Here is a 14,022-nt window from a genome sequence, read left to right as displayed (position 1 = left end):
TAGCCCAAGCTACAAGCAGCCGAAGCCAAAAAGCACTAATTTAAGCTTGTTCATAAACAACGTGTTTGGAACTGGGTAAGAATATCATTTTTTCTTTTCTACTTGATATTTGATGTCCTGGAAAAAAGAAAAAAACCCAAGAAGCAAAAATCCTCCAAAAGTGAGAAGGAGGGGGATTCTTGCTCCACCCTCCCACAGAAGGAAGCAGTGAATGGGGGATAGAAATATATTGAAATGAAATGAATAGAAGATGTAAATCTGGATAAGTTTGAAATTGGTGGAATTTGATAAGATTTTCTTTCCAAAAGATTATTGATGAAAACAGAAGAAAGTAATTGTTTATTTTGAAAAATGAAAAAATGAATGGGTGCTGACATCTAGTGGTGGATGAAAATATACAACTGTAGTTGCTCTAATACAGGAACTGATAGAAAGCCCAGTAAAAAATAACTTGCTTTTGTGACCTTCAATGTCTTAACTAAACAGAGAACAGCTGCAACAAAAAGAAAACATTTTGGGCTATTTACACGGCAGGAACTATAAACTTTAGGAAAAAATTTGACCTTCCTAGATTATAAATATTTATTGAATTGTGACTTTAAAGCTGTTTGCAGAGAAAGGAAAATTTTGATTTTTGGCTATCATGGAACCTCAGAGACCTGCAGAAAGAACATATAAGAAAAACAAATACTTTCTAAGAGGTAGTGTATGCTATGTTGCAACTAACTCAAATGACAATGATTTCAAACCACAAGGAAATTAAAAACAACTTTGAAAATTTAAATGAACACATCCTCAATTTAACCCTACAACAAAAACCTCTCAGAAAATAAAAATAGAGAGCAATCAGATAAACCAGACAATTGAACATAAACCAGAGGAAAAAAATTTAAAGAAGGAACCCAACAATGGAAGGAATTATAACTTAACCCAGGTGGAGAAAACCTTGCAGGAAATATCGGACATGGAAAAGATAACTACACTTCAAGATTGCGAAATAAGTCTGAGAACAAGAAAAAAGATTAGACAAAATGGATTATAGAGCTGTCAGGAGAATTACAAGAACATGAGAGACAAAAAATTATAAGAGAAATTAAGACAGAAAGAAAAAAAGGATTTTCAATGAATACAAAGGGGTGAAAGCCTCCCAAAAAAACATTTTACTGGATTTGTCTCCTGTACCTAGAACAACATCCACAAGACTATGGGAAGACTTTTTGGTCCAGTAGAGCATACTGATTAGGAAAGATGTTTGGTGAAAAAAAAGGCTAAAGTTAGAATTAAGAAATTAGATGATGGGCCCTATCAGATGGAATATTTAAAGACTAAGCATTTGTTTGAATATGGTTAAAAAAATGTAAAAATTCTAGATATAAATGTATTTTACTTGAGGGATAGGCCCCTCAAGTAACATAGTATTCTTTTTAAAAAATGTGTTTGTTTTATTTTTACTATATGAAAAATATAAAAATATTGGGATGGTTTATATGAGGGAAATGTTTTAGATATTTAAGTGTAATTAATCTTGAGAAAATCTCAATTGATAAGAATGCTCTGAACAGACTCAAAAGATTAGATGATTGGGTTTATTAGATGGAATATTTAAAGATTAAACATTTGTTTGAATATGGTTAAAAAGAATATAAAATTTTTGGATATAAATGTATTTTAGCTTAAGAGGGATATTTTTTAAAGTAGTATATTATTTCCTTCTTTTTTCTTCTTTTTTTCTTTTTTTTAAAGATATGAGAAATGTAAAACTGTTGGGATGGCTTATATGAGGAAAAAGATGTAATACTTAAGTGTAATTAACTGAGAAAATCTTAACTGGTAAGAATGTTTTGAACATTGTGGGGAAAAATCTAAATAAGAACTTTGAAAACAGGATTTATGATGAGGTAATTAAGATGATCACTTAGAAAAGAAGCTTTATATTGATGTGGTTGTTAAATATTAGAAAAATGTTTACATTCAATTCTTATCTATCAAAAGACATGTACTAATTTAAGGTTGGTTAAAGAGAATATTACTGGAAGAAGAGAAAATCAAAGAAAGCTACTATGTGGATTATGGAATTATAGAAATTAATTGTTATGGATTATTTTTAAATGTAAACCCAGTCAACATGCTGTTTACCAAATATTAAGGTGACTATGTTAAAAAAATCAGTAAAATATATTTTTTAAAAAACTACCGAGGAAATAGTTCAGTGCACTTTAACTCATATCTATTGACCTGATGTCAATCTCCTAGCCTTTGTGATATCACTGGTTTCATAGCAATCCTAGCTCACAGACTCAAGTTGCAGGCATTGGCCTCTGTAAAAAATTGAGCCTGGATAGTTCCCATTTAAAAGGGATTAATGCAAAAGCCTCAACCAGTTGTGACTACTCTTGTCTCCTCAATGTCTGTGAATGGGAAAGAAAAACCGTCCATGAGGGAAAGGAATCAGATACATCAATCAGTACCAGGTAACAGCATTGTTCTACTTCAGTGCCATGTCTCTCATCATAGAATTGCCCCGAGGAAGGACTACTTATTGTTCATCAAGATGCATCCTTAGAATTGGTAAGTCTCAGGAGGAGGACAAATACTTCCCCAAACCAGCCCACCTGATCCACATGGTATTTGCCAGCAAGGGTTGCTCACCTCACTCTTCATCTTCTAAAAAAAGGGTTGATCCCACAGACTCAGGCTATTGGTCTGTCATTCAGCCTCCACTTGATCATATTCCTCATTGTCCAACTGTTTATATGCTAGTCCAATAGTAGACAATAATAGACAATAATAAAACTTGAAAACATTGTCATAAATATGTTTTCTTCCTGGGCAAAAAACCCCTGATAAATATTCCTTGTTCCCAAGAATAGCATCATTGCAACTGCTTTGAAAAATAAATTGGAACAGTGCTGTCCTGCATTTGTCCTCCACAATGATACCCTTAACAGAAAAGGACTTTTCTGGCTTAATAGATCAAGTTTTAATGGGAACCTCAACACTGAATATATGAATGGCTGCCCATTCTTAAGAACAAAGATATGTTCAGAAATATTCTTCAAAAGGAGCAAGTTTTCTTCCACAATTTCTTCCATTGCTTTTAACAACATTTCTTATTGACAACATTAAAATCCCAAACATTGTTGGGATTTGTTCTGGTGCAGCAAGAGAAGAGAAGGAAGGTGAAAGGAAATGTCTATTGTAATTACTGATCTATTGTATAATAGAACCTTCAAACTCTAATGAGACTTTCAGCCAGTATTTAGGTTTAAATAGTCACAACTGCAATAAAGAATGAAAAAGAGATGCTACATCTCTGTGGAGCTTGTAAGGTCCATTTTCCTATATATATATAAAGTCCTGCCATAACCTTTCTCCAGCTTCAAGTCTCTAAGCAGGAAGGGTAGCTTAATGACACAAGATGGTGAAAGGATGTAGAAGGGTCGATGAGATGTAAACATTTATTTCTTTTAAGTCCCAAAGAAGGTATTCATGGGATCACTGGTGCCCACAGGCATCAGATTGTACAGCCTGGCGTTTATTTAAACAATCATTCTGATTCTCATAATCTTCAAGTATATTTGCATATTAAAGGTTTCTTCTGGGGAATTTGAGAATATTCCTAACAGTGGAATTTTCTCATGCCTCAGCATCTCAGCTGAAAGAATGTCCCCTGATAGAGTTTTTCTCTTAACAGATGAGGAGAAAGAGAATAATAGAGCATCCAAACCGCACTCTACCCCAGCAACTCTGCAATGGTAAGATCTGTTTCTTGAAAAAAACACATTTACTCGCAAGCAACTATTTTCAGGCATTCAAGAGTATGATAAATACGTAGAAATGATTTTGACACTGTTGCATTGTTCTGGATTACTGACTACATCAACATTCTAGTTTATGTTCATTAAGTGTTCTGTGCTCAGAATTCAGGGTCTGAGGAATAATTTCTTTAAAAAAAATATTTAAAGGATCTGTGCTTTGCTAGAATTTCAGAAGACAAATAGCTCTAGCAAAAACTAGCAAAACACTATAAAATATCAATAAGTGTATACACATAAAAGTATTCAGTTACAGTATATCTCTTTTAGTTACCCATCTAATCACTGGAGACATAGGAACATAAAGAAGGGTCTCTGGAAACTGATTAGTTGAACATATTCATATTCTTTTCTGAACTCATGCTCTCCTAAACTGTGTTAGCAAATGGTTATTCTTTCCCAAATATTTAAACAGCAATTCATTTCTTGCTATTCTTGTTCTTTTCCAGCAACTAATACTTCAAGCCTCCTCAGAAGGCAATTGTTTAGTCTTTCCTATAATTTGATGGACTTGTTTCAGCCAAATTGCCAAAGCTAATTATCTCATAAAGCTCTTCTCCCAGGAGAAAGCAAGCCAATAATGGTAGCATCCTTAATCATAGAGGTTAATACATCCCAAAACTCCCAGGATATTCAGCTTGTTGGAATGTAGCCATTATTTGCTACCATGTTCCAATTGCCCAAGAGAGGCAATAAGCCATTTTCTATCATTCAGGCCACCATCTTTAGCAGCATAGCTGCCCTTGCGGCTTGTTTGTCCTTGCACTTTTATCTGCCCTAGTTGTGCTTGTCTGGGCTCATTGCAAAACAACTTCATGTTCTCCAGAGTACAATAACCATCACCCCTTTTGTTTATCTGCATTTGATTCTAAGCTGCTGTATGCAGATAAACTATACATGTTTTATCATAACTTCAGCCTGTAAGGCCTTACATTTCAATGATTGTGAACTAGAGGCACATCATTCTGCCTCCTAATAAGCCAGCAGCACTTTACCTCTTCCTCTTTTAAGCAATGTGACAATTGCAATTAGTTTGGTCAGGGGGAGTCTGGAGTGGCATGAACAGCATTTGAAAAGGGATAAAGAGGAGACAAAGTAGCTATGGCAGTGTGCCAGTTGGTCTAAACTATGTTTGGGCTAGCGAACCTAATTTGATTTGGTCCAAATGTCATGCTTATTCATATATTATGGATTGCTTGTCTGAGCTTAGTGTGATGTGTGAATTCAGCCTATTGTGGCTTATCTGGCAAAAGATTTTTTTTAGCAAACTACAGCATAGCATGGTGTATTAACCTAGCTGATGTTAGCTCTAGCTTCATCTCTGGCCAAGACTTTGGAAGACCAATGAATTGTGGTGGCAGCAACCTGAGTGAGCTACATCCTCTGCATCTCATTTCAGGTTGTTTGGCCCATGCAATCAAGGCTGAGCAGAGATGATGGAGCCCAACCTAACCAGCTGAGTGAGAATGGAAGCTGCAGGGGATGAGTATGTGTTGGTGGGGAGAAGGTAGCAAATAGAGAGGAAAGTTTACAGAAAACAAAGGAGAAAGAAGAGAGGAGATGGCTGTGAGCATGGGAAAGTACATTTCTGTGCATCTGGTTTTTTTACTTCACAAATTAATTAGTTATATATGAGTTTTGAATTGGCTACCATGAACTTGATGCATTATGTTCTCTGAAATCATCTGCCTTTTGGCCATGGATTCATTGATTATTCCATAGCAAGTGAGTCAGGCACTTTTAGTGCTCTGAACCTGGAATTTCTTAAGTTGATCTGTGTTGGCTTGAAACCAGGTATGTAGGGATTAATATTGAGAATCTTGTAGGTTCATTGTAATATTAAATATTGTCATAGGCATCTGATACACTATAAGGACATATATATGTGCATATATACATATATTTTATAGGCTGCCTGACTCCCAACAACACTGGGTAGCTTATAATTAAGGTGTTTTTTTAAAAAAAAGCATAAAACACCCACAAAGAGATTCATGATGGTCCCAGAAACTTAAAAAAAGTTCATTAATAATTTCCTGAACATCATCAGGGTGGGGGACAAACAGATCTCTGGGAGGATATTATTATGCAGGGCACGGGCTACAGCAGTCATACTTCCTAGGCCCCATAAGATGACATTGCTGAAGTGATGAGAGCTGGAGCACACCTGTTCTGCCTGATTGTACCAGATGAACAGAAACAACTGGAAACAAGCAGTCCTTCAAATAATCCAAGCCTTTTGCCTCTATAGATGATAAATAGCACTTTGAATTGCACCTGGAACTTTATTAGTGCAGCTGTGGAACAATGGGGGGTCATCAACAAAGCATACCTAACATTATCCATATCACTGCATTCTGGAACAGCTGTAGTTTCTGAATAGTTTTCAAGGGTAGCACCACGTGCAGCACATTGTTGTAATCCATTTATGAGGCTATGAGTGAATGTCTGATGGGGCCCTGGTCCAAGAAAGAGTGCACCTGGCACACTAAAATGTACTTAAGCAAGTTCCTCTTGGCCATAGCTAGTACCTGCTCTTCCAATAGAAGCTGTGTATCCAAGATGACCCTCTAGTTGTGCACCAATCTTGAATAGGAAAATGTAACACCACCCAAAACCAGATTGAAGATCACCAGAGCCTGAGGCTACCCATGAATTTTGGAAGTACTTTAACAGAATAACAAAGTTGGAAGAGACCTTGGAGGTCTTCTAGTCCAAGCCCCTGCTCAGGCAAGAAACCCTATACCATTTCAGACAAATGGTTGTCCAATCTCGTCTTAAAAACTTCCACTGTTGGAGCATTCACAACTTCTGGAGGCAGGTTGCTCCACTGATTAATTGTTCTAACTATGAGGAAATGTCTCCTTAGTTCTAGGTTGTTTCTCTCCTTGATTAGTTTACATGTATTGCTTCTTATCCTGTCCTCAGGTGCTTTGGAGAATAGGTTGACTCCCTCTTCTTTGTGGCAACCCTTGAGGCATTGGAACACTGCTATCATGTCATCCCTAGTCCTTTTTTTCATTAAATTAGACATACCCAATTCCAGCAACTGTTCTTTACATGTTTTAGCCTCTAGTCCCCTAATCATCTTTGTTGCTCTTCTCTGCACTCTTTCTAGAGTCTCAACAATTTTTTTTATCGTGGTGACCAAAACTGTATGCAGTATTCCAAGTATGGTTTTACCAAAGCATTATAAAGTGGTATTAACACTTCACGTGATCTTGAGTCTATCCCTCTCTTAATGCAGCCTAGAACTGTGTTGGCTTTTTTGGCAACTGCAGTACACTGCTGGCTCTTATTTAAGTGATTGTCCACTGGCACTTCAAGATCACTCTCACAGTTGCTACTGTTGAGCCAGGTACCACCTATACCAGGGGTAGGCAACCTCGGCTCTTTTATGACTCATGGAATTTTCACCACTGAATTTCATTTTGTTAGATAGATAGATTAATACTTCCAAGACTATATAGTACTTCTTTTAGATATTACAGCTCTTTATGGAACTGGGATAATACTGAACTAGAATGAGATGTATAGTTGCTGAATGCATTCTTTAGTCAGATACATTCCTTTTTATTCCAGTTCAGGTTGTCAGAGCATTCATTAAATTCTACAGCTCTCTGTATTTGTGCCCTCTGAATGATAGATGGGTATTTTATCATAATAGTAATGAAAATTAAAACAACAGGTGATTATGGAGAATTATATCTGATTACTTAACATACGGTAGTTCATTTAACTACAGATTATTTAATAAGCTATAATTGGGTGATCTTTTTCAATATGCTAAGCCATAAATCAAAGATTATGAACCATAATCAGTGGTGGGATTCAGCCGGTTTGCACCATTTTGGCAGAACCTGTAGCTAATTTTTTTGGACTTCCAGAAGCAGCATCCACACAGAGAACCGGTTGTTCACATATTTGAATCCCACCACTGACCATAATTATTGTAACCACACAACCTACTAAGTAAATGTCAAGCAAAGCAAATTATGAGTGACTTTGATGCAGGAATCCAGCCTTCATTCTAATGAAATGCCAATTTTATAACCCTGATTTGCTTGGACTTTTAAGAATATATAATAGAATGCAAATGAATTTGTTTAGCAAATAAAATATACTGAAATGTTGCACATAATTTTAAAGATAGTGTTTTAAGGACATTGCTGATAAAATAAATAATCCCAAGTTCATTATAACACTATAGGCTAGTCCAGAGTTCAAAATATGAACTCCTGAAATGACAAAAATATGTAAAACTAAACAATGATGAAAATGGTTTTTGGTCATTAAAGAAAAGTTCAGACATAACAGAAGATTGTTTAGCACAGACTAATGATTCACCAAGAAAGAATGGAGAGAAAAGAGGAAAATCATTAGATATTATGAAGAGAAATAATTGAGAGTCTTTCTTCCTATCCTGTCTTGGTCAGAGAAATTGATGTGCCAATTAGCACCTATGGCATACAAACAGTCTGTGTTCCTTGAAAAGAGGTTTTGTTCAGAGTCTGTGTATTTGAGGGCAAATGCAGCAATGATATTGTAGTAGACAGAAAACACGAATAGATGCTGCCTTTAGAAACCAATTCTATTCAACCACTCTTATATCTTAATGAAATTTTTGTAGGAAGAAAAAAAAATCATGTTAAGGCTAATGAAGTATTGGGGAGGAGAATCTCCAAACAATACAGCAAGACATATAAATCAGTTTTTCTAAGAAAGGTCTCTGCTAATTGGCTCACACGTTACTTTAAGTTATTATTTTCAAATCCATATTTATTTGAATTAGTGTTGATTGAAGCTTATTTTTATGCCACAGTTTAATAAGGTATTATACATAACAGTACAGCAGGGTATAAAGCTTAATTCAACCTATTAGATACCTAATATTCTTCCTAGATCATGTCTCCACTAAATAGTTTGGTCTTCACTGACCCAAGTATGCATCTTCCATAATTAATCCTTCCAATGTTATTGGACATTACCAATGTTATTCCTAACAGTGTTAACAGCAGAAAGAAGGTTTAAGGGAGCATTTAACTGTAGAAGCACAGATGCACAGATGTTTCTGAAGTGCCCGTCCTTCTAGTAATGCTTCAGAGGCTCCATTTACTTCCAAAAATAGATACAAGAAGAGCTTTGAGTACTGCAGGACATAATCAGAGTTGCTACTTTTAGCTTATGCCCAATGGGTAACAATCCATATTGTAGCAACCTAGGTAAGAATCAAGACTGCCTAGAACTGTTTTTACCAAGGATGTTGTTGGGCTCTCCTTGGCTAAATGTATTCAAGCAGAGGCTGTACAGCCATCTGCTGGCGATGTTTTAATCTGGATTCCTACATTGAACAGGAGACTGGACTCAGTGGACTAAATTAGTTTTCTAATTCTATGATTCTGTCTTGGCTGGAATTACTACAGAATGAAGGATGGATGCTATGGATGGAATACAGTGAGAATGGGGAGGGAGGAGAAAGGATAACAGAAGGTTAGGCTAAAGACATAAGTAAGTGAGCTGATGTGAATAGCATGGGAATGTTACTGTGACTCCATAGGTAAATGGATCTTAAGATAGTTCCATCCTTAGGTGTTTGGTCCTCAGGTCAAAGGTAGTTTTAAACTCTGGATTGAGGCAAGAGATACACTATCAAGGCTTACCTTTGTTATCTGCTTAGGTAGCAGGGTGGTTTAGATGAATTATACTATAAATGAAGTGCATATTTTGTTTTTCCTTTAAACTTTGAAAGAGAAGACTGGAAACGAATTCCAAAGTGCTAACTATGTATGCAACTTTGGCTGTAATAGGCTGTCATCCTCTAGCTGGCACCTTGAAATGCAAGCAGAATTATTATGGGGTAAATTTTACAGAAAGGGTGAATAAGGAGCATATTGGAACAAGCACTGATACATGACTGTCTTGGAAAGCCTTTGATAATATGGCAGGTCCCCTATGTGCAGTACACAACTTTTGATGCCAGGATTGTTGTGCTAGGAAATGGAGCAAATTGGTTTGGAGGAGGTTGGTGACTTCTTTTCTTTCAGTTCTTTGTACTTTAGTAACATAAATGATATTACAGAATTCTTTTGGAACTGAGTTACATATAACTGCAAAAATAAATAGATAATGCATCTCAAATTGCATTTCTTTTTACTCATTGTTTGGATTCATACTCTGACCAACACCATAAATGATAATGTGAAAATAGGGTAAATAGGTTCATACCTTACAAAAATTTTAAAAATTACATTATGATTGAATGTGCAGATTATAAGAAAATAGCAAACAGCTAAGAATGTGTCTTTTTATGAATCTGTTTAAACATGTGCAAATTGTTCATCAGATGCCAATCTACTACTTGCTGTTCATTTCTGAGTAGACATGTAAACATATGTTTGCTCTTTTCAGTGAAAGAAAGTACATTTAAGATTGAAAGCTGGAATATAGTATTGTAGTATCCTGGGGTTTATTTTCATCTATGAAAGCATTGTTTAAAAAAGTATATTTGTTTTCTTTGTTTTGTCCTTATTTTTAAGGCTGGAGGAGAATTATGAGATTGCCGAAGGTGTCTGCATCCCTCGAAGCGCTCTCTACATGCACTATTTGGATTTCTGTGAGAAAAATGATACCCAGCCTGTTAATGCTGCTAGTTTTGGAAAGGTGAGTATAATAAAACTTTCCAGCAACTAACTTCAGGGATTTAAAAGATAATGACTATGGGATATAATAATAATTTATTAAACTGTATGTCCCCTAACTCCCAACAATTCTGAGCAGCTCACAACAATCAAACAAAGAAATTACAACAGAATCTATTAAAAAATAAAAACACAGGAAAGAATGGTAGGATAGATGAAATGAAGCAAGGTGTCTAACTCTCCCTCACCAAGGCTGGGGTGAAAAGCCAGTTCTTCCCTGCTCTTCTGAAGAACAGGAGAATTGGAACAACTCAGATCTTGGGGGAATCTCATTCCAGGGACCTATACTTTCCCTATACATATTATCATTATTCAAAGAAAAAATAAACTGTTGACAGAACATTGTGCAGTTGAAGATTTCTTTAGAGGTTCCAGGGAGAGGAAAGTTTTTGCTGGATGAATTTCACAAATTCCTTTGGTAAGATTAAATTTTTTTAAGCAACCCAGGTAGCTTTGTATGACAGTTGATTAATGTCAGACTAAGAAATATCTTCAGATGTCATTGCAGACTACATAATGGGTGGTGAAAAGTATAATGGCTGCAGCCGATGGCGAAAGGGTTGTATGCAACCCACTAAAATGCTACTTGCCTTCTCCAGTCCTTTAATGTCTAAACCTACTGATCACAAGCCCTGACCCATGCCTCTTTTATCTGGGCTACCACTGAAAGTCCCATTTCCTATCTCACCATATAATTTGGTGGAATCAAGAAAGCTGTTCCTAAAGAAGTCTTGTTTGGGGGTTACGGGTGTCCCTTTTTCTATCCAAAGACTGGTAGTTCTTAGAAGATTGATCCCTCCTTTCCTGTCTAAAAATAAAATCCCACCCCGACTCGCCCCCATTACAATATAAGTTTCCCATCCATTGCAAGGAGACAGTGGGGCTTTGGATCACAGCTAGTATAAGACTATAAGGGGATTCGGGCTTTATCCTCAGTCCCCAGTGTGATGCATAGATAGGTTTTGGTTTTTAATATACCATTGACAGGGGCTCCAGACCTTTATTTCTTAAAGGGTAAACAGAACTATATTGCTTTGCAAGTTTCAAGAGAAAATAATAGTAAACCAATAGAAATGTTTTATTTGTCTTTGGGGTAGTTGAAGAAAAATCCTATTTGAAGAGTACTTGTCATACTTTCTAAATGACAACAGGCACCCTGCTCCCCTCTGAAAATTCAGAAAAATGCCTCCTTCCCTCCATAGTGCCCGGGTGCCCCCATCTCTGTCTGCCCAAACTGAAAGAGAGAGGGGTGGGATTAATGTGTAATTAAAGAGAATTTGGAAGCCTGAGATGTTGCGGAATGTTAGATCAGTAGCTGGAACAGCATGTGGTGTTCTTTAGGTAGGCTTCATTGAATTAGCACAAAAAGAGAGAGTCAGAGAAAGAGGCTGCCTGCCTGTCTGCTCATTTATCAAATAGCTAGGCTGAACTTTCACAGCTCCACAAAAGTGTTTTTCTGTTTGCTGATTTTCCCCCACCCCACCCTTCAGAATTAAATCTGTACAACATTTTCCCCTGTTCTAAGGCTTATGAAATAAGACATTTTGATTTCTCATTACTTAATAAATAAATAAGCAAATGTGGTAAAAATGGAAGATAAATAATCATGGCATGTCAGGTACTTGCATGATACTTTGACCCAGTTTCTTTTACAGGCCTTTTTGACATTCCTTTAGACTGTGTGGACGATTCCATATATAACTAGAAGTAAAAAAAAAGGGACGTGTATGGAAAGGATGCACAAGATTAATTTAATCAGCTAAATCTTAGTGCGATTCCAGCTGAGGTGTTCTGCAGTGAACATTAAAAATGAAGCAGGCATATTTGTAGTTATAAATTCAGTTTTTCCAGTTTGAAACAGAGAACACTCTTATTTCAAACTTGGCCCTTCTTATTAAAATAAGTCTCTTTTTTACTAATAAAGGAGAATATTTGTAGCTTAGGGTTGAAATGAGCTTGGTTGTTTTCTTGCAGACGTTTCATTACCCAAACTTGGTAACATCATCAGTGCTAGAGCATTAGATGCCAAGATCCCTCGCCTCTTCTTTTTTCTTAGTATTTCCTTTGATGTTTCTGTATGTAGTTTTATTTAAGTATATAGTATTAAGAATATGGAAGAACTTAATTGACAAGCAATTAAGTTAATGGCTTCTGTACATAAAGAGTACATTCTGCCAATAATCTCATCCAGCTATTTTATTTATAGATGGTTATTTATTGAATGTATGGAAAATTCAAAATATATAAACTAGCATAGCTACAGACAAAAGAACAACCATAAAATAGTGCAATTTGATCAATTCTTTTCCATGTGTACATATTTTTGCAAGCAATTTTATCTCATATAATATGTTTTATGTATATATTTCTTTAATATATACATTTGGAACAATTTTTGAATTATAACTGTAAGTTCTTGAAAATGGCATCTATCTATCTATCTATCTATCTATCTATCTATCTATCTATCTATCTATCTATCTACGGTATCTATCTATCTATCTATCTATTCCTTAATATGTTCCAGTGATATAAAATAAGTGATTCTAAAACAGCTTATTTTTTTCCAATTTTAATTCTTTTCTTACTTTCTTCTCAAATAAGCCATTGCTAAATATACATGATTGGAATAGGATCTTATGTTTCTTAACATAAAATTATTATTAAATTATAATTTACAGATAATAAGACAACAGTTTCCACAGTTAACGACCCGAAGATTAGGAACCAGAGGCCAGTCAAAGTAAGCAATAATGTGTGTTTCATAATCACAGAGAGGCCAAATGTGTTATAGAAATGTGATTGTCGAAGATATTTATGCAATGTGTCTATGGCAAACACTTATGTGTGGTGAGAGAAAATCCCATCGCTAAGCAAAGCTGGTTCAGTAAATGGTGTTGCTTCTTATGCTCTACCTCTTCTGTTTGATAGAATCTACAGCCATCCTAGACTCTGATATAACATGGTCAGTTGTAATGGAGGACTGGGCTCCCATACTGCTAATAGTTGCATAGAAGAGGTTGCTTCAGCAAGTGCCGACATCTTCTTTTCCTCAGAGCTATTCAAGGTACAGAAGCATGGTCTTCTGTTGAATCCAGGTCACTTTGGACTCTGATGTGTATGCCGCTGCTTTACCAGTGGCTTTTCCAGAGGTTAAGAAAAGTGGCAGTGGCCATTCCATATACCAAGAGCAGTGGCCATGTTATCAATTGGTACATGGGTGTGTATACTATAAACTGGAATTATATTTTCTGCTTGGTCCTATGCCCCATCTTCTCTTACCTGATCTTTATCTCTCCTGGAATTTCGATAGTTATAGCCTGCAGGAGGGAGGATAGTTATATTTCAGACTGGAGGAATAACAGACTGGATAATCTGTGATTCCCAGTTTTTTTAAAAATAAGACCAAATGCAAATATACAAATATGCTGATGAATTATAAAATACAGGGTGCTGTTATTACAAATGTTTATAAAAATTTGACAGGTAAGATTTGCTTCCTCCCTTAG

At 35.9% G+C, this 14,022-nt stretch overlaps 1 protein-coding gene across 1 annotated transcript in view; it reads left to right on the top strand.

The window, feature by feature from the left end:
- RFX4 (regulatory factor X4) overlaps window positions 1-14,022 on the top strand; it is a gene marked incomplete at both ends in the record, with an annotated part of 88,502 nt that overhangs the window by 37,727 nt on the left and 36,753 nt on the right. The window contains 3 exons of the mRNA XM_081332043.1: window positions 3,695-3,755; window positions 10,352-10,475; window positions 13,195-13,256. Coding sequence (XP_081188169.1) covers window positions 3,695-3,755; window positions 10,352-10,475; window positions 13,195-13,256 — 247 coding nt within the window. The remainder of the gene's footprint in view (window positions 1-3,694; window positions 3,756-10,351; window positions 10,476-13,194; window positions 13,257-14,022) is intronic.

This window comes from Vipera berus (genome assembly GCF_964194415.1).
Source record: "Vipera berus genome assembly, chromosome: 6".
Lineage (NCBI taxonomy): Eukaryota > Metazoa > Chordata > Lepidosauria > Squamata > Viperidae > Vipera > Vipera berus.
The sequence above is the reverse complement of the archived record's forward strand: the minus strand, read 5'-3'. Positions and strand labels throughout refer to the sequence as shown.